The 26,381-nt window shown below is 41.7% G+C and overlaps 2 protein-coding genes across 2 annotated transcripts in view; one reads left to right on the top strand and one right to left on the bottom strand.

Annotated features, from left to right (window-relative positions):
- LOC130114488 (complexin-2) overlaps positions 1-14,063 on the top strand; it is a 31,606-nt gene extending 17,543 nt beyond the window's left edge. The window contains exons 2-3 of the mRNA XM_056282371.1: positions 8,583-8,758; positions 13,866-14,063. Coding sequence (XP_056138346.1) covers positions 8,583-8,758; positions 13,866-14,063 — 374 coding nt within the window. The remainder of the gene's footprint in view (positions 1-8,582; positions 8,759-13,865) is intronic.
- Positions 13,884-26,381, bottom strand: part of slc25a48 (solute carrier family 25 member 48) — a 47,692-nt gene continuing 35,194 nt past the window's right edge. The window contains exons 7-8 of the mRNA XM_056282365.1: positions 20,228-20,254; positions 13,884-14,039 (exon numbers count right to left, since the gene is read on the bottom strand). Coding sequence (XP_056138340.1) covers positions 14,007-14,039; positions 20,228-20,254 — 60 coding nt within the window. The 3' untranslated portion in view covers positions 13,884-14,006. The remainder of the gene's footprint in view (positions 14,040-20,227; positions 20,255-26,381) is intronic.

The raw sequence follows: 26,381 nt of genomic DNA, 5'->3' as shown, positions 1-26,381 counted from the left end.
GTGTATCCATAGTGTATTTTAGGCAGCATGGTGGCCCAGGGCTTAGCACTGTTGCCTCACAGCAAGAATAGAAGGTCCTGGGTTAGAACCCCAGGCCGTCCCAGGTCCTTTCTGTGTGGTGTTTTGCATGTTCTCCCCGTGTCTGTGTGGGTTTGCTCCGGGTGCTCCGGTTTCCTCCCACCATCAAAAAGACATGCATGTTAGGGTTAATACTCCTGTCTGTGCCCCTGACCAAGGCATGGCAAGATGAACTGGAGTTGGCCCCCGGGTGCTGCAGCTGCCCACTGCTCCTATACAGTAGGATGGGTGAAATGTGGAGAACAAATTCATTGTAACTGTACAATGACAAAATGAAGTGGCTTTCTTTTCTTCTATTCTTTTCAGGTTCTCTGACAAGCTATCTCAGAGAACATAAGATAAGCATACTTACTCTGTTTTTTTCTGCAAACCCCTGCTTCACATGTGTTTCACATATAGGAACATATATAAGTTGCCTGGGTATGATTGCAGTCGTTTACTGGTGTTCACTGGGCAGAGGTGTGTTGAGGAGGGGGTATTGCACAAGGATACCTCAACTTTCCTTGTTGTCAAGATTGTTGGAGAATAAAGGAGTGAGATTTAGATAAGTGTATATGAGGATAGTAGTGTTTGAGTGGGTTCTCTTAAGAGAATCAAATAGGCCCCAAGCTTATTTTTAGATGCCAGCTGTTCTGCTCAGGTTGGCAACAAGGACAGTTCAAGACACAAGAACTAATTGATGTACAGTTCACTTACTTAACCCTACAAGACCATCCAAGGCAAGACCAAGTCCAGACCAAGTCTTTAGGGGGGGCGAGTCCGAGTCAAGTCCCCAACTAAAGCTTATAGAGTCTGAGTCAATGCCAGATATGGAAGGGGCAGGGAACTGGAGGGGCAAGAAAAGAGCAGACAGAGAGATGGATGTAGGACACATGTGAAGGGCAAAGACACCGATGGGCCAAAGGGAAGACATCGACACTCTCTGGGGAGTCCGTTCACAATGACTCTGTCTCATTAACACTGCTCACACCATCTCCAGCCTCTCATCCTTCTCAGGCTACCAGGACAAAAATTAATGTTGGTGCTAACTGTAAAAGCTCAACATATAGGCCTATTTTCTGTTGGTAAACATCGATAACGTCACGCAGAAAATGGAGGCAGAAAGCATTGCCAGAGTTGCCCATGTCTTCTGAAACAACGCAAACCTATTGACTTCTAAATTGACAGATCAACCACATTTTACTGAACAACCTCTGTTACTGGAACCAAAGGATCATGAGGATTATCTAAAAAATATATATATATGTGTGTGTGTGTGTGTGTGTGTGTGTGTGTGTGTTGAGCACTAGCTTCAAATTAGCAACCCTTATGTGCTGACTGACTGGTCGTCTGATATGACTAGCGTGCCCTGCATCCAATGGCCTGACTCAAACACCTACTTAGTCATGAAGCTGATTGTGTGCACAAAAGAATCGTAGACATCATCAGATGCATATGATTATGAAGGTTTTGGCCATGTCCAGGAAATAAGACACGTAGATATTGGTTAATTCTGTTTGCAATAGATCCTCTGATGCTCTTCCCTGCCAGCGGCAAGGCAGCAACTTGGGTTATTGTCAGCAAGGTTGAAAACTATTTTCTAACCGAAAATTGTACTTACATGGCTGGGTAAGAAAAATACATCGTCTTTCATATGAAAATTATTTTTTGTTCTTAGATTATTTCATTTTTCCAGTCTGTTAGCCTGATAGCCTGCAGCCAAAGTTGCTTTTTGGTGGGTTCTATACTTAAGGTTAGGCTGTAGAAATAGAGGTGTCTTTGCTTTGTTCTTCTGCTTTGGCAGCCCGCTGCACAACTGGATAACATTATTGATGCAGAAGTCATAGTAAATGGCTTTGGTCTATTATGAAGAGAAAAAAATATATAAACTTTGTAAAGACTACATTTCTCAGTTCATTTGACTTTACCTCCCAAACACTTTCCGACTCCAGATGCACGTGCACACACAAAAATCAAGTGACCTCCGAAAATGGTCTGTTGATGGATGAAAAGATGAAGGAAAGATAATTAAACACATAGAAATGTATGTATACATGAATAGTCAGACCATGCAGACCCAAAGAGCCAAGACAAAAAAAAGGTTTTCTTTTTCCTTGGACCTCACCATTACATTCACCTGAATGATCCATCTTAAGAAATTAATGGGGCCCGCCCGTGCCGGGACTAGCCTGGTTGATTAATCTCTTAGCCCTGCAGCATGGAGGTCTCATTTGTGTAGCATTAATTTCCCTTTTCCTCACTATCACTATACAGAAGTCACACGCCAAAGATTAATTTTCTTAAATCTCATTGTGACCTTGGTGAGAATCAAGGGATTTGATACATCTTTCATACTAGCCTGATACATTTTTATGTTTTTTTTATGTTTTATGCATTTCCCATATGATACATCACTGTGAACTTTGCTCATTAGCTTCTGTGTTGTTGGAAAACACTGGTTTGTTTGTTTGTTTGGGTTCGCAGCCATACTGGACCGATCCTTTTGACAGCATAATACAACAGAAGACAACGTTCTTTAATATTCTTGGCTCTTGTTCTTCAAGCTTTGGCTTAGCGGCCGAATTTTGCCTCATTACCTTTTGATTATGAATCCAAAATGTTCCATAAAAATAAGTCGATCCGCTGATCCACGTGTTGGTAAGCAATGAATAGACTGCCACGCCACCCGGACGCCCGATTTAAGATTATTCTAACCGGACTTTTTTCTGTATATTTAGCTCGCTGACATTAGCCTGCAAAAGCTTCATGAATGAATGTGGAAGGGAACAGGAATTTGGAAAGGTGATGAGGCTCGAGCTTGACAACAGTCTGCTGTTCAGAAACAATCAACTGCAACATGCTTTAACTGACCAATCACAATCAAGTATTCAACATAGCCGTGTAAAACGGGATTTTAATTTATGCTTTGCGTTGGATGGTTCTTTGCCTCCGCATTGTGCGTTTAAATCGCTTAATGCACAGCTTTTACCCCATACCTGTTGGAACGGAGGGTGATGAACAAGCTGTATAAGTGTGACCATGCATGTTTGTTTGCTGTAAAAATGCATGCACAAACTAGCAATATTAGTCCATGTTTGATAGCTGAAATAAGCATTTTCAATGTACATATTTTATATACTATTTATGAGTATGAGTGTATTTGCAGGGGCATATACATTTAGAATAGAATAGAATACACTTTATTTGTCATTTGTACATACCTACAATGAAATTCATTCTCTGCACCCATCCTAGCTGTGTAGCTAGGAGCGTAGGGAAGCCGCCGTGCAGCACCCGGGGACCAACTCCAGTTCTTCTTTCCGTTGCCTTGGTCAGGGACACGGACAAGACTATTAACCCTAACATGCATGATGGTGGGAGGAAACCGGAACACCCGGAGGAAACCCACACAGACATGGGGAGAACATGCAAACGCCACACAGAAAGGACCAGGGACAGCTTGGGGTTCAAACCCAGGACCTTCTTACTGTGAGGAAACAGTGCTAACCTCTGGGCCACCGTGCCGTCCATTTGTGTTTATAGTCAGGGTACATGTGCACAGTTCTCAGCACACGTGTGCAATAAAGCAATGACAAACTAGCAACTGGCAGTATGACCTCAACCCCGGCTTCTCAGTGGCTCTGTAAAACCCTTTCATTGACCCCACTCCCTTCACCTCCTTCCCACCTCCAGCTGGGTGCTAATTTGTTATCCAGTGGTCTCCTGCTATACAACTGTGTAGAGTAATTAATTCTACCATATGCACCCACTACAGACCAAAAGGCCATCCTGCCCATGGGTTTACATCCAGTTGTGTACTGGTATTTTTAGAACGGGGGGAGTGCACTTACCATAATGTCTCCCCCCACTACCCTTGAAACATAAAATAAATGAAGTGGTTGGCTCCCGTGCTCCACTTTATTACACTGGTGCACTTTAAAGGGTTAAACTGTTCCCATTAATCAATGTTTGATTCCATTAGTAGTACTTTATTATCGAAAAATTTGTCAGTCCTATCATCATCCACCGGCACGGTGGTGCAGTGGTCAGCGTGGTCGCCTCACAGCAAGAAGGTCTTGGGTTCGAGCCCCAAGGTAGTCCAACCTTGGGGGTCATCCTGGGTCGTCCTCTGTGTGGAGTTTGCATGTTCTGCGTGGGCTTCCTCCGGGTGCTTCGGTTTCCTCCCACAGTCCAAAGACATGTAGGTCAGGTGAATCGGCCATCCTAAATTGTCCCTAGGTGTGTGCATGTGTCAGCCCTGTGACTGTCCAGGGTATCTCCTTGCCTGCCGCCCAATGACTGCTGGGATACGCTCCAGCGACCCTAATTAGCATAAGCAGCTTGGATAATGAATGGCTGGATTGTCATCCATTCAAGTGTAGCCTTAAACGATGCAGCCTGTAATACTTTGTCGCTTAAAACACATTTTAAAAACAAGTGAGGATTACATTTAAGAATTAGCCTTGATGAAATACTTTGAAGAAAACACACATTTGCAAATTGAGTTACTTTTTTTAAGTTTTTCTTTTTTTCCTGCACACATACACTATTGATTGGTTTCATAAAAACTGCTAAAGTGGATTTGTGTCCTCTGAGTCGGCCTGAGCCACCTTGGTTTGTGTTTCTCTCAACTGAGCCGGTTTCCCTTATTTTCCTTGTTTACATTTGGGATTTGGATTTTTTTCATCACAGGTACCAAAATCACATTTCAAAGTAACTAAAAGGTGAGGGCGCACTGTTCCCCTGTGCACCCCCCCCCCCACACACACACACTACATCCAGTTTAAAAGCCTGGCTTACATTGAGAAGGATGGGGCAGTGGGATGTCTAAGTGATATTTCAGCTTGCTGATGCATTTTCACTTTCAACATACACAAGTCCATATGGGGTACTAGTTAAGTGTCAACCACCTTGGTACCCAATGTTAGCAACCCAAAAGGGATATTTCTATCACAGCACTAAACACTGGCAATGTTTGGGGTTTATTTCCATGGGGCCATTCATGGTTAAAAAGTAAATAGAAAATGTATTGCAAGAAACTTTGGATTTTAAAAGTACAGCCATGTGCGGGATTATCTTACATTATGTCTTGATGCATGCTCAATAATCCAGGTAAGAAAATCAAAGAAGGTTGAATCAGTTCATCTGGATACAGCATTTAATGATTATTATTACCCCCACCGACACTGGGACCGGGGAAGGGGAGAAATCCCACATGAAACAGGCCCTGGTTAAGTGTGGTTATCCTTACTGGGCGTTTGTCAAAGCCAGGAAGACGCCCAAACAGTGCACCAGCCAATTGAAGGGAGTAGAAGTACAACGGGGGGGCTAAGAGTACATCTGTCTGTCGCCATTTTACAATGCTGTGATTGCAGCTATTCCCCAATCCTCTTTGAATAGTACACATGGGCTTTGAAGTTCGAATTAATGGTCACACCCATATTTGCATATGAAACTGGTCGTTGGTTTCAGTTGTTATGAAACTGTATTGTACTGTATTGTTTATAAGGGGTGGGGATACCTGCAGTCAGTTTAGACTGAAGAGGTCACTTAGTTGAGTGATGAAACGTATCTGTCAATAACCTTTGTATCCAGATGAACTGATTCAACCTTCTTTGATTTGTCACATTACATTATGCGACTTGAACCTTTAGTGTTCCATAACCAACTTCCTGTGCCATTCCTTTAAACTCCCTCCAATGAAAAAACAGAACAAAGTTGAACCTGTTTTTGTTTTTTGTTTTTCAAAACAATTCCTCCAAGGACTTAATTATGTTTTAACAGCAGTTTGGCAATCATGCAGTAAAAAGTACCTTCATGGGCGGCATTCGAATTTATATGCACCTAAAGCCTCAACAAATATTTTACCTTTAGTTATACTTGTATGCTTGCACAAATTAAATTCCCCTGAATCATTCAAGCTGCGGTGGCTTGCATATTATTTCATGTAGGACAGTTACTGATGTTAGCTTATAAGTTGAACCAGTACGAAAGAAATGCATCGACTACACTTTGCCTTTTTAAAACAGACCATATTATTTGCAACTCATCCAACTTAAAGGTTAAAACCTAATTTCAGATGTTCGTAGACTATACATTCATTTATTGAGCAACAAATACACGTTAAAACACTCAGCACCCCATTTAACCATTAATGACCTTTCAATAGATTGTGTAGCTGGGCATGAATGATGCTGAGCTTTAACTGCGTATCTCATGGCAGAAATACATTGAAAATCAATGTGTTCCAAGGCATCTCAGAGACGCTGCGAGAAGAGATAAAAAGATACACAGCATCTCCATAATTACACCCTTGTTTCTCAGTAAATGAGATAAAATGTTACTTACACACACACACACACACACACACACACACACACACACACACACACACACACACACGCAGAGTCTGATCAATAACCAGATGAAGTTTTCTCTCTGCTGGAGGATCTGTTATTCATACACCCTCAGGTGGACCTGTGTTTATTATTGATCAGACGGTGGTAACAACAAAAATATCAGTAGGCTAAGGGGAGCTGTTCAGCATCTAGAAAGCCCACGTTGCCGAGTGAAGAGCCTCAAGCTGGGGTGGTAAAGTAAGTACTGTTCGCCGAGTGAGGAGAGAAAAAGAGAACTGCTCCTCCACCCTTTTACAATTACCACTGAAGTGCCTTCGAGCAGGGCATTTATGTCTCGATTTCCCCCAGGCAGTTGCTCATGCTCAGCATCTTGTTGCAGAGTATGCACGGCGTTCACCGAAGAAAAGACCTTTGTACATTCACCCTGCATGTGTCCTTCATTTGTAGGATTCTCCCATCATGCATGTATCCTGAATCTATCCTGCATTAGTGCTGTTATACGGTTATGGTCATTTAAGATGCCCCCCTAATGGCGTCTGGCTAGTGTGGCGGTCTATTCCGTTGCCTACCAACATGGGGATCGCAGGTTCGAATCCCTGTGTTACCTCCGGCTTGGTTGGGCTTCGCTACAGATACAATTGGCGGTGTCTGCGGGTGGGAGGCCGGATGTGGGTATGTGTCCTGGTCACTTCACTGGCACCTCCTCTTGTCGGTTTGGGCGCCTGTTCGGGGGGGAGGAGGAACTGGGGGGAATAGCATGATCCTCCCACGCGCTACGTCCCCCTGGTTAAACTCTTCACTGTCAGGTGAAAAGAAGTGGCTGGTGATGCCACATGTATTGGAGGAGGCATGTGGTAGTCTGCAGCCCTCCCCGGATCGGCAGAGGGGGTGGAGCAGCGACTGGGACGGCTTAGAAGAGTGGGGTAATTGGCCAAGTACAATCGGAGAGAAAAGGGGGAAAAAAATCCAAACATAAAATAAAAAAAAGATGCCCCCCTAATTAAATCCATGATTTTGCATCTACCCCTTGCTATACTACAGCAGACAATTGTTCTTCATGCTTTATTAAGGGTTATCCAATGGCGATTTACCTATAACCCACACTAAGGGTAGAAATCCATTCGCTGCGGTGAGGACAGGAAGAGAAAGCAGATGGTTGATACCAAAAGAGGAACGGTGTCATCTTCTGTCGGTGGTTTCTTGAGGCCTTTCCAACTTGGCTTTTTCTTCTCATGCTTTGTATTCCGAGACACTGCCTCCGCCTCGAGGATCTTAAGGGAAACCCGCTGACACATAATCCTCAGAATTGCCCGAGTATGGTGTTTTTCATATCAGCAGCGGAAAATGACGGTGCTGGGTGTAGCGGTGTGTGCTCTGTTGTGGATGTTACGACCTCAGCTTCTCATCGTCATCATTAGCAGCTTGTTTTCTTATCCTAGGATTGGCTGAATTTAATCCATTAGTTTGCAATTTGTTTGTTTAACCAGTAATTAAAACTCAACGCAACATGAAATGCGAGCGAATGCAGATCCAGAAGTTGACATGATACTATGTTGGACAACAGTCGATCAAAAGCTATAAGCTGAGCAAACATGGGGTAGCAAATATGTTCTGCCTTACAAATGAAAAGTTACTAAACACTGACTTTTGAATAACTCACAGATCTGCCACTGAATATAATTTTGCTAATACTACTATGTGACAACAGCTTGTTTTTAGTCATCCAAAAGCATGTATAAAGTGTCCCATCTTGGTTGGCCCATGGCAAGTCCAACCCTCAGAGATGGCCACATTACTGTAAAAGTGGAGCCCTGATATGGCCAGTCGCTGCAGAAAGTAGACTTCAGAGTGTTGGTTTTGAAAAGTTACAAAAAAATTTAGATGCGTATCCTCCCACACCACCAACGCCCCCTCACCCGACCCTTGTCGGCACTTTATTTGAAGCGTGCAGCAGGCAGCACCCATTATTTAACCCCCAACTACTACAGGAAAGGTGCACGGTTCCATCAGCGGTCTCCCCTGAACAATTTGTTTTTAAATTAAGGATTACAAATTGATTATTGTTGACAAGAATTATCAAGGGAAAACCCTACTACTGCCAATTCACCCTCCAGTCAAGTCGGATATTTCTCAGCCCCAATACCATGTGTGACCTTCTCCTTCCAGGGGCCACCAAAGATATGGGTAAGATGCTGGGTGGAGAAGAGGAGAAGGATCCAGATGTAGCCAAAAAGGAAGAGGAGAGACAGGAGGCCTTAAGGCAGCAGGAGGAGGAGAGGAAGGCCAAACATGCCCGTATGGAGGCAGAGAGGGAAAAAGTGCGGCAGACCATCAGGGACAAGGTAAGAAAAAATACTCTGACTTTGCAGAAATGTCACACCTGTCATCTGGGAATATTTTGTATCAGCCATCATGCATCCCTCTTCATCAAGAAAGTAGGTTGTTATTTGTACATATCCATCCATCCGTTATCCAAACTGCTTATCCTGCTCTCAGGGTCACGGGGATGCTGGAGCCTATCCCAGCAGTCATTGGGCGGCAGGCAGGGAGACACCCTGGATAGGCCACCAGTCCATCACAGGGCTTTTTGTGTGGGTGTGTGTGTGTGTGTGTGTGTGTGTGTGTGTGTGTGTGTGTGTGTGTGTATATATATATATAAAATCCAGTGAGTCAAGCCTGTCTCATAAAGAATTTACTTGACTCATTGGATTATCTTGCTTATTTGTTGAGCACTTTCCCTACCATTGAGTGTTTCTTTTAACAAAGTTTTATATATATATTCATTCATTCATTATCCAAACTGCTTATCCATATGCAGGGTCACGTATAGTATATTTAAGTAAAATGATGGAAGCAAATTATAATACTAAATTCCTGATTTCAATATCTACCCCCTGTCTCATTTTAGTACAAAAAGAGATTGATAATACATTTATTTTGATAATGAATCATTTTGATTGATATTTTTAGGAATGATGTTTACCCAAGAAAATATACAGTGTCAAACTTGATCAATACCATCAAAATAAAACACATTATGGTGTCACTGGGGGGCCGTGCCTATAGTCCCCGGGTCCTATATTCCCCGGGTCCTATGTTCCCCGATCGGGGAACATAGGACCCTTTCGAAAAAAAAGGGTCCCATATTCCCCGTTTTCCCCTAAAAAGGTCCTATAATCCCCGTTGCAATAGACACCGGGGAACATAGGACCCTCTTTTGGAAAAAGGGTCCTATATTCCCCGCTGTTTCCAGGGGAAAATAGGACCTTTTTCCAAATAAAGGGTCCTATATTCCCCGCTATTGCCAACCGAGGAACAACCCGGGGAACTTAGAACCCTTTTTGCAAATTATTTCCTTAACGGGTCCAAAATAATCAAAACTGGGGTCATGGCTGAGATGTAGGCTACGACAATCTATTCCTCCGCTGATTAAATTAGGCCGTATTACCATTGTTGGCTGTTGTATATCGCAGGCCACCTTGAGTGCGTATCCAAATCGGGCCTAGAGGAGGCTGTAATTTGCTTTATTGTTATTTCTTACCAATATTTACTGCAGTAGGCCTAGTTAGTTGGCTCTCCGGCTCAGCATGGACAGTCGGCAATCAACGCAAGTTTGTCTTGCAGTAGGCCCACCTACCAGTATAACCAGTAGCCATTTCCACCTTCGCTCAAAGTTCAATTTGCACAGCACTGGACACTTCAGCCACTTTCTTGTTACTTTGCAGATCGTTTTCCATATTAAATCACTTGGCAGACTTTCTTTCAAAAAGACTTTAATGATGAACTTTTTAGGCAGAGAACTTAGACCAGGACTTGAAATTTAGGACCAGCACAAAGTATCCATCAACGGGGGCCGCTTACCTTACACAATAGGCTAATTGCCTAATAATAATAATATGTGCTTCTCAAAAAACTAAAGGCTTGTGGAGGTGCTAAACCAAAAACATGAATCAAAGACGAACATCAAAGGATGTAAGGTAACACTCACCAAATGGTAAAAAAATAACAGAGGCAGTCCTCTATTTCACCATTTTATTGTTTGGCATCAGTCATTAAGGTTTCTGAAGAAGACCACCCGGCCAAGTTAATGACTGATGCCAAACAATGAAATGGTAAAATAGAGAATTGTGTCTTTTTTTCATTTGATGAGTGCTACCTTACATCCTTTGATGTTCTTCTTTAATAATAATAATAATAATAATAATAGTAATAGTAATAATATCAATAATATCAATAATAATAATAAATACATAATAATAATAATAATTACAGCCTAATAATAATAATGATAATAATAATAATAGCCTAATTATAAAAGAGGCCTAATAACAAATAACAATTGCAGGCATAATACTATCAATAGTAATGCTGATAATAGGCTATTAATAACAAAATGCTTCTAGTAAAAGCTTGGCTGAAAAAGGGTTGGTCTATGGCAGAAGCCCCCCAGAAAAGGCATGGTCTAAAACAAAAATCTCCAAGGCCTAACTAGGCTAACGTTAAGGCTTTTTTCTTCTTCAAAAAATCAAAATGAGTAGTCCTAGTCCATTAGGCTACTCAGCAAAGAGGGGCTAAAACCCTGGATTTGACATTGCCGACGCTGCAGGACCCTTTGCGCATTATAGATCCTTCTGATTGGGACTGTTGGCTCCCTCGCAACTTCTGCAACCACCCCCTGTCGGAATTCTGCACGGTGCACCATTTCTCCGTCAGGGGGATGCACGTGTTCCCCAACATCGTGCACAATAATGTTAGCATCCACGTCCTCCACTTCAAATCTATTTGTGATCAGTGGCACTCTACAGTTTCACCTCCAGCACCTCCATCTAATGGTGTCTTGATTGGTGCGGTGCTTCTGATATCTGAAGTTCTCATGTACCAACACTTTGCCCCCTCGATCACCATCCATAACTATCGCCATTGTTTGTCTTCTTGTAGGCTAGTAAGCACATGACAGTGAGTCCACGAGTTATCACCGATAACAACCGATTGTTGCAAATTGTTGCAAGTTGGCGGGCGGTTTAGACATTAGTGAATTTTGATCATGTGGTTTAGAACGCCAGGAAACTTGCGTGCAGATGACCACACATCCTCGACAAGTCTTAAATATTTCCAAACTCGAAATCATGTGTGCATTTGGCTATTTATAAATTATTTTTCGAGCAATATGTGTTTTGTGATTCAGCTTTAGCGTTGTTGATTAGCCTTTCATTCATATTTTGTCAAAAAGGCGTATTCATTAGCCTAGGCCCATGTCCCGTTATTTCTGTAGCATACAGCATCTTGGAATCTTAAGAGACCAGGCAGATATTATTATTTTATTGTTATTACCATGCTATATTAGCCTACTTTATAATTATAAATATTTCAATTATCCAATTTTTAGCATTTCTAATATAAGGCTATATTGTTATTATTATTATTATTATTATCATCATCATCATCATCATTATTATTATTAGGCTATTATTATTGTCATTATTATTGTCATTATTATTATGTTATTATTATTATCATTACAATTATGATGCTTAAAGGGCCTTACTGAGCAGATGGTTTCTATCTAATATCTGTCAGATGCTTTTCCCAATAAGCTGGTGTGGTTATGATGGGAACGATGGCTTTCTAGCGAACATAGAAGAAGTGGGTCAGAATTGGCCTATTGTCGGTATCAGCCAGCTTACGCAGGAGTCTATCCCTGGTACAATGCACTAGACCTCTGGGAGATGGACTGCTGAGGACGGAACACAACACCTATCCTCAGCTCCCAGCACTTCTCGCACAATGTGCTACTCATACGCTGAGTTGGCGGCACCCGGGATCGAACTCACGACCTTGCGATCCATAGGCGAGAGCTCTACCGGCTGAGCTACGCCCGGGTACAATTGCCCAAGGAGCACAGGCTTACTATATTACATTCAGACACAGACGAGCCAGCTCACCTACTCGGCGAGGAGCATTTTCCTCGATAAGTGACACATTTCGCGCATAAATATCAGAGAACTACCGGGGTGGGTTATGCGCCCAAATGTAGGCTATAGCCTAATAAATTGAAATTGGTGTAGTGTCGAAAGTTTCCACATACTTTAGCCAACCTGGACTTTGTGAATTCGTTTTTGTGATATAAAAATAGAAATCGTATGATTCATTGTCTTCTTAATAATCTGCCCTAAATAATGCATTATTGAAAATGCACTTTTTGCGCCAAACAGCGTCAAACCTGCTGACCGGGGAACATAGGACCTTTCTTTATAAAAAGGGTCCTATGTTCCCCGGGTGCCCTAGGGGAACATAGGACCCTTTTTATAAAGAAAGGTCCTATGTTCCCCTGCACATACAAAACGGGGAACATAGGACCCTTTTGGGGAAAAGTGGGGAATATAGGGCCCTCTGTATACAAAAAGGTCCGATATTCCCCGGTCTCATACAAAGCGGGGAACATAGGACCCGGGGACTATAGGACCCGGGGACTATAGGGAGGACCACGTCACTGGTAATGTCTTCATTATCTAATTTTAGCCAATCTTATATTGTCTCAGGCTTGGGAATTACTTTCATTCTGCTACTCAGGAAGGTTTCAAAATGGTAATCCTGATCATACACCGAGTCTCTTTCTCATTCATAATAAATATGTGTTAACTACAGCTGAAAATTGAATGTTTAAAATTTGAGGTTTTAACACTGCTGAATTTCATGAAAATCTGGAAGCTAAGACTGTGATATGCAGCTATGCCCAGTTAAAAGTGCTATATATGATACACACCCACGTCTAAGACCAAACCAAAACACCCCCCCCCCCCATGTTCTGGGCTGTGATTTTGTTCAGTTCAATTGGAATATTGTTTTTTACAGTACCAAGTTATTTTATTGACATTAGTAACATATTCAACTTGGTAAGGAGCATTTCTTCGATCCGCCGAGTGATCTAAATTCATATAACATTAATTATTAGCTTGCTATCCTGCTAACGCTAGCTACCTCACATGCACCAACGTGCACGTGCGGCCAGACCGGCTTCCAAAATAACAGAGAGACTTGGGTGACAACACACACAGAGGGAGTTTTACGTCATTCTCTGCTCAGGACACCATTACTCTACTATCTGAAATCTCACACATAGCACCTTTAAGGATCTGGAACTGTTATTGGTAAAACAAAGGCAAACTCAATCTGTCTGAAAATGAATTAGGAATTTTTGAATTTTAATTTACCGCAATGGAAAGTGGAACACAAAAGGTTACAAATTAATGTTTGGAGAAGCTCTTGCATCATCGTCTCATCATTTCCCAAGCAAATGAAAAGCTGTACTTTTCAGTCTTGGGTTGTGTTGTTGTGCCACACACCAATCCTGTTCGGTAAGCCTGGACCTGCAAGGCTATCTTACCTGTACATCCCTCTCCCAATCGCCTTCTCTCTCCTTATATCACCTGTTTTGCTCTCTTCGTTCAGTATGGACTGAAGAAGAAGGAGGAGAAGGAGGCTGAGGAGAAAGCGGCCATGGAGCAGGCATGCGAGGGCTCACTGACGCGCCCCAAAAAGGCCATCCCAACAGGCTGTGGAGACGATGACGAGGATGATGAAGAGAGCATTCTAGACACTGTGCTCAAGTTCCTGCCAGGACCACTACAGGACATGTTTAAGAAGTAAAAAAAAAAGAAGACAAAAAAACAAAAAACAACAAACAAACAAACACACCCCAAACCAGGGTTTATTCTGGCATGCCCAAGGCTACAAGGGAAATGGAGAAGGGAAACTTTGGGTAGAGCTTAAACTAGAGGTCAACAGCTTGGTCTTTGGATGCGTGTGTGTGTGTGTGTGTGTGTGTGTGAGACGTGGTTTTAGTGGGGTGTGTAGATTTGGATTTAGAAAGTGTTTGAAGGGGTTTCGGGGTAAAAAGATATTGGAAGGGGTTCTTGCCAAACTGTTAGAGGCTACACACTGCCTTTCTAGGACACGTTTGCTGTTCATTGTTTTCTTTCTTTTTTTAATCCTGCTCCGAGGTGATTACATAATTCTGTCTTGTTTTTGCCATTGCATATATACACGTATATATACACGTATATATACACGTATATATACACGTATATATATATATATATATATATATATATATATATATACGTATATATAGCCCATTTCTTACAATCATCTCTTTGTTATTTGCTCTGAAACATTCCAGACTCTGGTACCACACTCTTGTCGGGATCAGACTTTTTTTTCCCCCATTAATTGGTCATCCCTTGCAATTAGACTGGTGTGATGAATGGGAAGTAGTGTGAAGAGGATGCCTTGGAGTGTCCTCTTGTTTGTTTGATTTTTTTTTAAGGACACTTCCATCACATTTCCCAATCAATGGAGTATTTCCACTGCCTGTTTTCTATTTTTATAGAACCCATAAGGCTGACCTTAGTCCTTTTCTTATGTTTTTTTGTTTGGTTTTTTTCTTTACTTAACCAGTAGTTATGTTTGTGATTCTAGGACATGTGCCTTCATATCATCTCCTCTAGCTGAGGAATTGTAAATGAGGGTGTTATTTTAGGTTAAATAGGTGAACAGTTGTCAATAGCATGTAGGCCCATATTCAAGGCGATAACGTCAGACGCTTTTGGAATAATGTATTTGGTTTAATGTGGGCCTGCATTTCCAGAGGCCTTGTTGTTTCTTCTGGAAACCCCCAGACTCTGCTCTGAGAATCAGCAGCCGAACATCAGAAATCACCATCCCAAGTCCACAAGACTGTTTTAAACAAATTATAATTAGTTATGATGTGTGCTCATAAGGCCCCATGCTTCTGAAAACCTTTAAAAACCTATGGCTCTTTGCTCCTTGTGGGGATATGTGAGAACATAAAGTAATGTAGACTGCCACTTTGCCAAAATACAGACAGATCTTGACCTCTTTTATTATAATGATGTGCAGACAGATGATTTGATAACTGAATTATCAATAGAATTTGTAAAATTGAAAAATTGATTTCAGTTAACTTTGTTGAAATTGATGTATGGAAAAAGGAACAGTTATGTGTCTCTTTTTTTTCTTCTTTTTTCTTTTAACTTTATCGCCCACATTCGGTTGTGCGATTGTGATGAACACATCTCAATGGCTAGGTCATACATTAGTCTTCATTATGTTAGAAAATGTGGTCCTCGTAGACAATCAAAGCACTGACCACTGGGATACAGTGGGGGTAGCCGGTACGGTACATGATGTCATTTCCTGTCACACCTTCCAAAACTAAGACTATACAACAAGCACTTGGTTAAGTGATTGCTGTTAAGCCGAAATATATGGACTCCATTAACTTCTTTATAAGAATTCAGACACATTTTAGTCGGTTTTTCACGTATGAATGCATATGCCTGTAGTGCTCTTGCATTGCATTAGCCTATTTGAATTTTCCTGAATTTGCTGCCGTATTATTTGGAGGGAGAAAAATTAATGATTTATGGTTACTCAAATCAAGGTAACCTACCCCCTCAGGTTGAAAATCATAGCAAAGTTGAACTCCGCTTAAGTCCGAATTCATCAACATCTAGACCAAAGAAGAAAGTAGAGCGACCTTTCTATTTACTGTTATCACAGAAATGAAGATAAGTGTGCAGAATTTGATTGTGCACCTCACAGAAGTGACGGAAAAATTTTCAGTTCGTCATGTGCACCAAAATGCCCAACTGAAACAAAGAATTTGTCAAAAGAGATTATATTAGCTGGTTTCTAAATGGTGCTCCATGGCAAAAAAAAAATGTAAAAAAAAATATTAAAATGGTTTGTTATTCACCTGTAGACTGGGCCTGAGACCCTTGGTTGGTGGGGCAGGTCTATAATATTACTATACATATTACTAGCAGTGCAGGCCTCCTCATTATAATGACGTCCCCACACATTTAACATCTCTTAAAGTGAAATATCATAGTGATTTGTCAATTAGTATTAAAATAGATGCACTGTAATTGAGAACAACCTCTATTTAGTGAAACAATCTTTACTATGTGGATATTTATTGATAAGACAAAGCATGTTGGTTATCAACCAGAGTCCTTTTGACAAGAGATAGTTATTCCTTAACAATCTGGTGGCTTTTAGGTGGCTAGTTGTCTGGCAATCTATGGTAAATACATTGTTCCATTAGTTTGTAACATAGTATAATCTTAGCGATTGTAATAGGATTAATGAAGTCATCATAAGCACTACAAAAAACTTTTTTTCTCGTTTTCATTTTGTTTTGTTTTTCTAGCTCAGATAGGATTTTCCACTAGACAAAGCCATATTATTTAGATTGCAATAATTACTCAAAATGATGAGAGGAGGGTATTTCAACACTGAATCGTCTCATGTTTGTTTTCTGTATAAAGTAGGAGAGATATTTGCATATCCGTTTGTAAACCATCATCGTTCCTGTATCCTTAACCGTGCATATGACTGTACATGCAAATATGTGTAGGAAAAGACGACCAAGCCATTGTTATGATTGTTTCAATGTACACATGTACTTTGTGTAAGTGTGTTTATACGTGTGTCTTTCTATGTGTCTGTGATGTTGGACCATGTTGTTGATTCATATAGTCCCTGTTTATACTATGTAAAAGTGTCTAAACTAGTTTGTGCACATATTTGAGCTAGGGTGGCTCCCTAGCTGTGCCATGTGTGAAAAAATACTACTCAACACATTCCTTTCAAAATTGTGAGCATGCAAAATATATGTTGAGAGAATACACCAAATAGCCAAATATGGGGGGGAGGGGCAATCTCCTGTTTCTGTAGTACTCTTCAGGCAACAGAATCTGTGCATTGGGATCCAGAAAGATTAGCTGTGTTTCCGAGCTCTCCGGTCAAGCGTTACTGTAGATGTTTACTGTTGTCTTAAGTTGGATGGCTTTGTGTTGAGATTTGCGAGGAAGCGAAAGAAGCCAACTTTGATACGAGTCTGAGCTCGTGAGGTTTTGGGATGTGACTGTTGGATTAAAGTGGAGTACCATCTGATTCTGATTTCAAGGGTATAGGAAAGAGACTGGGGTATGTGCAATTGAAAAAAAAACATATATTGTAATTAATATATTTGTGTTTTTGATAATGTAGATGTACGATTACTTTTGATTTCTGTGTTTGATACATTATGCAAGCACGTCTCCACATATGAGACCTACCTGCAGAGACCTTTATTTTGATGCAGTTTTAATGCTCGCCACTATAAACACACTACCCATGTTGGCGAGGATCTCAATGATGCATTACTTATGTCATCCATGTAGCGCTGTTTTATAGCCAAATGGAATGCACTCGTATGAAGATAAACTTGAGATGCATGCCAGTCAAGAGTTAGTGCACATTACCTGTGAGGGAGCCCATCATGATGCAGACCTCCTCTAGCACAGTATTCCCTGTTATAGACACTTAATTTTTCAGAAGAATTTCCTTAGATTATATCTACTACTACTACTGTTGGATTATATACTCTTTTCAAACTCATAAAGGAATTCCCACGGTTCTTCTCACCCAACTGGACCGGGCAAGTTTCACGAACATCAGGTGGATTGAGTCTTCACCTCTTTCCAAATGCAGAGAAAATAAAATAAAAAATGCCCCCAAGTCCAGGGTAACCCATGGGTCAGTGATGTTGCAAAGTAGTTTTAGTAAGATTTTGCCTCTGAGGAACGACAGCCATAACTCCTCTGTAAGTAAAATAGACTCTCGGTAGGACGTGTCTCGCTCCATCACGGCATGTGAACTGCCTTCGCAAAGGGCTAATTTCATTTTGTCTTTACATCAGGTTGTTGGTAACACATCTTTCACATATATGTGCTTGTGTCTGTGTGGCGTGCTGTTTTACATGGTTTTGGTTTCTTGAGATAGTGTGGAAAACTGTTTGTGGAGAGACATTATGATGTATTCATGAGGCCTCTCGGCTGGTCTATTGTATCTTAGATAGAGCCTCAAGTATTAAATGATCGATGAGTACGAGCTGATCCATCACTTATATTTCATGAAATTTAAGTGGGAGGTGAGATGTTGGATTAATTTTTAAATCGATTATACCTATTTTCCTAATCCTTTAACCGAATTCAAAACCGCAAAACTGGAGCAAATGAGAGGAGCCAAAGATGAAGTGTAGATTTTGAGAGGTCCAGCTTCACAGAGGTGAAACAACTCAATAAATTACAGCCTGGTGTTTTTACAAAATGTCTTCGCGCCAAGGCTTGCTTGGGTCCAATGTGCTCATGTGAAGACTCGGGCCTGAGAGGCTTTGGTTGAAAGACTGGATTATCAAGTCAGTTTCTGTTGTCAGGAACATCTAGAATACTGAGAAACAGATTGGATCCCAACATCCATCCAAAGTCACACAGACACAACTCTCCATTGGGTTGGTGATATTTCTCATGTTGACTGATTTGTACTGGCAGTATGTAGGAGACATGCTGCCCATGTTTACTTCTCAAATGTAATTTTATGAAATGCAATGTGATGGGATTTCCCAGCGAGGAGTGATTGAGCTTGTGATGATTACAATGTTTTTTGCTAAACAAAGAAAAGAAAAAAAGGAAAAATAGATAATAGGATCCTTTCAACTTTATCATGTGTCCAACTCCAAACTTGGCCTGGCTTGTCTATCTGACTGTTTGCTATTATGGCCTAAAATTTACCTATATTTTTAGATTTTTACCTTACCTTGTTAGTCTTTTATAATGACTCTGCAGACTCCTGCCACTCGATCTAAGAAACATGACTTAACATGTTTCCCTTGCTAATGACAGCACATTAAGTAGCTCGTCTTCGCACCAAGTTCCCGTTTGTTCCAGCGGAGGTCAAGCGAGGATGGGGGGATGTCGGGCGAGCGCGGCACAAGCTGTGAGCACAACCATTACTGTGAAAAGCAAGTCAACTCTTTGAATACATTCCAATTTATGGCATTTGCACTAGAATAAATACCGTTAAACACTCAGTTGAACGTGGTTACTGGGGCATCCGGGTAGCGTAGCGGTCTATTCCGTTGCCTACCCACATGGGGATCAGCGGTTCGAATCCCCGTGTTACCTCCAGCTTGGTCGGGCGGCCCTACAGCCACAATTGGCCGTGTCTGCAGGTGGGAAGCCGGATGTGGGTATGTGCCCTGGTCGCTGCACTAACGCCTCCTCTGGTCGGTCGGGGCGCCTGTTCGGTGGGGAAGGGGAACTGGGGGGAATAGCATGGTCTTCCCATGTGCTACGTCTCCCTGGCAAAACACCTAAACACTGGCGAAACAATGTCAGGTGAAAAGAAACGGCTGGCGACTCCACATGTATCAGAGGAGGCATGTGGTAGTCTGTAGCCCTCCCCGGATCAGCAGAAGGGGTGGAGCAGTGACCGGAACAGCTTGGAACAGTGGGGTAATTGGCTAGATACAACTGGGGAGAAAAAGGGGGAGGGGGAAACCCCCCCCCCCCGAAAAAAAGGTTTCTAAGGAATAACTGCTATCAACCATGTAAACTGCTGTTCACTGAACTACTGTTTGAATAACAACCATGATAAAGTTGAAAGGAATGAATGAAAAAAGGGAAAATGATTAAAATAATAATAGTAGTAATAATGATAACAATAACATATGTATTGAAAGTAGAGGATTTTTTTTTTTTAATTCAGGGTGAAAATTATTTCAGGGTGCAGAGGTTGAGAATGTAATATGAGTTCTTATGCTATATTTTCTGTTCCTTATATGCATGTCATGTACTCTGTGTGGAGCCCAGTCACTGTAGAATTGTCTCATTGATGGAACGGAATCATACTTTTGGGAAATTTAATGCATTACACAAATAAAAAGGTTTATAAAAAGCTCTCACCTTTGTCTTCAGGATGTCCATGCTTGGCTGGGGAAAAAAAAAGTGCAAAATTAGCCAGTTTGAAAATGTTATTTAACATTTAACTGGTTGACCAAAACAGTGTCTCTTCAAAATGTAAATCATCTCATTGTGTGTGTGTGTGTCCGTCCATCTAGGGGAGAGTAAAGTAACATATTATCATCCTCCTAGTTGGAGTGACTCCAAGAAAGTTTTGTTTCGATTCATTTTAATGTATGTATTTTGACATTTTTTTGACAATTATTGTGGGTTTTTTTTTTTGCAGTGTTCAGCTTGAACCAACTGTTCAATTGGCACTGTATTTCAAATCATGTTGCCAGTGTAAAATTTGAATTTAATACCAAATATGCAGCGTGCTGTATGGAAACCACTATTATATAATTACTCCACTCAATACAGTTTCTTGATTGGTGCTTGCGACACACAGAAGAGTTGACTATTTTCACATCCCTCCATGCGAAGTAGTCATTCCCTCAGTGACTACCCTCTTTAATTAAAGACATCTCTTCCATAATTGAATATTTTGCTGCTTGTATTCGCTGGCATTGAAGCTCCATATGAATGCATTAATCACTGAAGGCATGGCCAACATGCATTTACAAATCCTAACAGAAAAGCCTTGGGTGTTCAGAATGGAGGGGGGCGATAAAGGATTGGAAAAGGCAAAGTGTTCATTAAGCCCTTGGAGACTCGCAGACGCCCATATGGCTTAGTGATATCTCACTAATATACACTGCTGAAAGCGTTGTATGTATTCCCTGTGAAATTTTAATAGGAGATAAGAGACAGGCGAAGTAACAATTTGGGCCTTGCAGCTTGGCGCTCTGCACCAGAGTAAGCAACTTTCTTTTACTCACAATCTGTTGCATTTGTGAAAAGGTAACAGGTCATAACAGAGTTGGCTTTAAGAGAAGGATCATACGGTTGTCCTGTGGCCTCAAACTGCCCGATGTAAATGTGCCTTTACGTCTGTTATAAACAAAGCAGTGGCATAACGACCGAAACCAACGATCGGTTTCATATGCAAATTGCCGTGAGCATTAACTAGAGTTACAAAGGCTATGTATGCTATTCTCAGAGGATTGGGGAATAGTTGCAATCGTACTATTGTAAGATGGCGACAGATGTACTATGTACCACAGATGTGGATGTCTACTACATTGCTATTGAAACTCTAGTTAATGCTCACGGCAATTTGCATTTAATAATAATAATAATACATTTTATTTGTGGGCGCTTTTCAGAGCACTCAAGGACACCTTACAGAACACAGTTAAAAACAAGCAGCACTGTAGACAAAGCAGGGTAGTCAATAAAAAGTTAATACAACAGATACCTATAAAACCATCTGCACAAAACTCAATGAAGCGTGGATCATACTGAATATGCCAGTTTGAAAAGGTATGTTTTGAGATGGGATTTGAAGGTTGAAAGAGAGTCAATGTTGTGAGTGTCTTGTGGGAGAGAGTTCCATAAACGGGGACAGAACGACCGAAGGCTCTAGACCTCATGGTAGTCAAGCGGGCCAATGGTGTAGTGAGTTGGAGAGCAGAAGAGGATCTGAGAGTGCGGGAGGGCGTGCGGATATGGAGTTCGGGAAAGATATGAAGGAGCTAGGTTATTAAGGACCTTAAAGGTGTGAAGCAGGATCTTGAAGTTAATACGGTATTTAACAAGGAGCCAGTGGAGTTGCTGAAGAATAGGAGTGATATGATCTATGGAAGGAGTTCTGGCAATGATACGGGCAGCTGAATTCTGGACCAATTGAAGTTTATGAAGACACTTGAGGGGAAGGCCAAAGAGGATAGAATTGTAGTAGTCAATAAAGAATGTAACCAGGGTGTGAATGAGTATGACGGTGCTGTTAGGTGTAAGTGACGGGTGAAGATGATTAATATTGCATAGGTGGAAGTATGCAGACTGAGTAACATTGTTGATGTAAGCTTCAAAAGATAATGTGCTGTCCAAGGTGACATCCACACTCAACCTGAAGCAATGGAGAAACTATAGAATTGTCAATAGTCAGAGAAAAACTATCAGGTTTAGCCAAAGTAGGTTTAGTACCTACTAGGAGGACTTTGGTTTTATCACAATTAAGTTTGAGGAAGTGAAAACCAGGATTTAATTTCTAGTAAGCAGTCAGAAAGAGAAGTGAGCAGAAGAGTGGAGGTAGGCTTGGTGGATAGATAAAGCTGGGTGTCATCCGTGTAGCAATGAAATTGAATGCCAGATTTCCTGAAAATGTGGCCAAGAGGTAATAGGTAAATAATAAATAGGAGGGGGCCCAATACAGAAAGCTGGGGAACACCGGTAGTAACAGGAAAGGACCGTGATCTCAAATTTTTAAGTTGGACAAACTGAGTGCGGCCAGAGCGATATGATCTAAACTATTCAAGGTGAATATAAATATTGAAATATGAAACTTGTTTTCTATCATTATGTCACTGTATTCTTTATAAGGGTGGGGATACATGCAGTCAGTTTAGACTGAAGAGGTCACTTAGATGAGTGAGGAAATGTTTCCCTCAATAAACGTATCCAGATGGACTTATTCAACTTTCTGTGATTTCCTTACCTGGATTATTGAGCATGCATAAAGACATAACGAGGAGCAATAGGAAATACAAGAAAAAAAATTGCTACACTAAGGATATACACTCACTGGCCACTTTATTAGGTACACCTTGCTAGTACCAGGTTGGACCCCCTTTTGCCTTCAGAACTGCCTTAATCCTTCGTGGCATAGATTCAACAAGGTACTGGAAACATTCCTCAGAGAGTTTGGTCCATATTGACATGATAGCATCACGCAGTTGCTGCAGATTTGTCGGCTGCACATCCATGATGCGAACCTCCCGGTCCACCACATCCCAAAGGTGCTCTATTAGATTGAGATCTGGTGACTGTGGAGGCCATTTGAGTACAGTGAACTCGTTGTCATGTTCAAGAAACCAGTCTGAGATGATTCGAGCTTCATGACATGGCGCGTTATCCTGCTGGAAGTAGCCATCAGAAGATGGGAAGACTGTGGTCATAAAGGGATGGACATGGTCAGCAACAATACTCAGGTAGGCTGTGGCGTTGACACGATGCTCAATTGGTACTAAGGGGCCCAAAGTGTGCCAAGAAAATATCCCCCACACCATTACACCACCACCACCAGCCTGAACCGTTGATACAAGGCAGGATGGATCCATGCTTTCATGTTGTTGACGCCAAATTCTGACCCTACCACCCGAATGTCGCAGCAGAAATCAAGACTCATCAGACCAGGCAACGTTTTTCCAATCTTCTATTGTCCAATTTTGGTGAACCTGTGTGAATTGTAGCCTCAGTTTCCTGTTCTTAGCTGACAGGAGTGGCACCCGGTGTGGTCTTCTGCTGCTGTAGCCCATCTGCCTCAAGGTTCGACGTGTTGTGCGTTCAGAGATCCTCTTCTGCGTACCTCGGTTGTAATGAGTGGTTATTTGAGTTACTGTTGCCTTTCTATCAGCTCGAACCAGTCTGGCCATTCTCCTCTGATCTCTGGCATCAACAAGGCATTTTCGCCCACAGAACTGCCGCTCACTGGATATTTTCTCTTTTTCGGACCATTCTCTGTAAACCCTAGAGATGGCTGTGCGTGAAAATCCCAGTAGATCAGCAGTTTCGGAAATACTCAGACCAGCCCGTCTGGCACCAACAACCATGCCACGTTCAAAGTCACTTAAATCACCTTTCTTCCCCATTCTGATGCTCGGTTTGAACTGCAGCAGATCGTCTTGACCATGTCTACATGCCTAAATGCATTGAGTTGCTGCCATGTGATTGGCTGATTAGAAATTTGCGTTAACGAGCAGTTGGACAGGTGTGCCTAATAAAGTGGCCGGTGAGTGTATATATATATATATATATATATATATATATATATATACACACACACACACACACACACACACACACACACACACACACACACACACACACACACACACAATTCTTTGTGTGTGTGTAATTGCAAAAGACTGTACAAGGCACTGGTAAGCTCACATAGAGATATTCATATGTGCGCACTCACACCAAAGACAAATGCATTCATAAACACACAGACAAAAGACGTGTGTGTGTGTGTGTCTCATACTAGGTAGCAACAGTGACACTGAATCCATAGGAAAGGGGAAAGTGCACATCCTCATTATGGCCTGGAAATGTGGTGACCTTTAATTTGATAACCCACCAGGTCTCCTTATGAAGAAGATGCCTGAGTTCATCCCCCCTTTATATTCTTTGGGATAACCTCAACGGCCATCACGCTCAAGGAGTTTAGATTGGTATTGACTTCCCTTTTTACAATACGGTGTTAGGTAGTTAGGGTTTTCAGTTCTTATGTTATGCATGTGTTTTGCCAGACGTCTATCACAAAGTCTGTGTTTGGGGTGGCCCACGTAGAAACATCCATACTCACACTCAATCTCTAAACAATATAGGTGGTGTTACACTTTGCAAAGTCATTACAGTAGACGATCTTCTGGCTGAATACATCCATGAACAAATTTTCACAGGCAATATTATCCTAATGGTTACATGAGCCACATCTTGCGTGCATGTGCAGTCGGTTCTCCTCCCAGGTCTCCGTGGTGATGGTGGTCGCCATTTGAATGCTGCCTGCCCTTCCTCTCCTCACATAAGTTTTTCTTTTATTACATGATGATGCTGGTTGTGTGGCTTGGGTCCTGGACTGCTCCGTTGGCATGTGGACACTGCTTGGCATCCTGTGCATCATGTTCTTCATAAATGTTATGTCCATTATAATTCTGTTATCCTCTTTCAATGTTGTATTATGTAAATTGCGTGAACACAACATCCATTGCACGCTGTCCGTCTTGGGAGAGAGATCCCTCCTCTGTTGCTCTCCCTGAGGTTTCTTCCTATTTTTTCTCCCTGTTAAAGGGTTTTTTTAGGGAGTTGTTGCTTATCCGATGAGAGGGTCTAAGGACAGGATGTTGTGTTGCTGTTAAGCCCACTGAGGCAAATTTGTAATTTGTGATATTGGGCTATACAAATAAAATTGATTTGATTTGATTTGATCTGTATGTACCCTTTGTAATGCAGTGTATTTGGACCCAATTGCAGAGAAGAGGCAGAGGCAGTTTGTAAAGTAACAGGTCTTTTACCGGACTTCAGGTGACACAACATAGCAAAAGACCACTGCCCAACAGGGCAGGCAATAACGCAAACTAGGATAAACATACAAAACTAAACGACCCGGAATGACTGCAAAGCCCCCAGTCAAATAGTCCCCAGCACAGGTGCACCTACAACCAGTACGCAGGTGCCACTCATACTGGCTTATTGCAGGCCAATAGGGCAGTGCCACCTGTTGGCTGTTGATCTTCTGGCCAGTGATCGTGTCCTCCTTAGGTTTTGGGAGCCAGGAGAAGGGTTTTGAGGGAGGGAGATAGCTCCTCATAAGTTTGTTCTTAAGAATGGGTGCCCTCCTAAAGGAGGACATAGGGGCTCTGAAAACACTGAACATAAGGAGGGGTCGCTGTGGAGAATACCCCAATTCTTACTAATGACTCGTCTAATGTTGAGAGCTAGAGTACTAAACTGTGTTGTAAAAAAAGTCTTATTAGATGTGTGTTGATGGTGTTTTTTTTTAGTTTTTTTTTTTTAACATAGTTCCCTTTTCTCGAGAGGCTTAGCTTTCCCTAGTGCTCTGTCAAGGTCATTTTCCTTATAGCCCCTGCGCTGAAACCATTGGTGCATGTCCTTAGCTTGAGAGTCAAAATCTGCATCAAACTCGCAAGTTCTGCATAGTCTTTGGAACTGGCCATAAGGGATATCAGAAATAAGACTTCTAGGATGGAAGCTGTCGGCCTGTAAGATGGTAGCTTTCCTAAAAATGCAAATATGTAGTAGGCCTTGCTCATCCACTGAGATTTTGAGATCCAAAAAGTTAAACTCTGACAGACTGTACTCCTAACTGAGCCTTATATTGGGGTGGATGAGTTAAGGAACTGATGGAAATTGATCAGTTGCTCTACAGAGCCTGAAAAATGAAAAGAAAAAAAAAGATCATCAATGTATCTACCATACCGCCTAATCCTCTTTCTGAGTGGGTTTAAATGCCATCCAATGATCCACAATGAATAAT

Source organism: Lampris incognitus, chromosome 1 (assembly GCF_029633865.1).
Source record: "Lampris incognitus isolate fLamInc1 chromosome 1, fLamInc1.hap2, whole genome shotgun sequence".
NCBI lineage: Eukaryota > Metazoa > Chordata > Actinopteri > Lampriformes > Lampridae > Lampris > Lampris incognitus.
The sequence above is the reverse complement of the archived record's forward strand: the minus strand, read 5'-3'. Positions and strand labels throughout refer to the sequence as shown.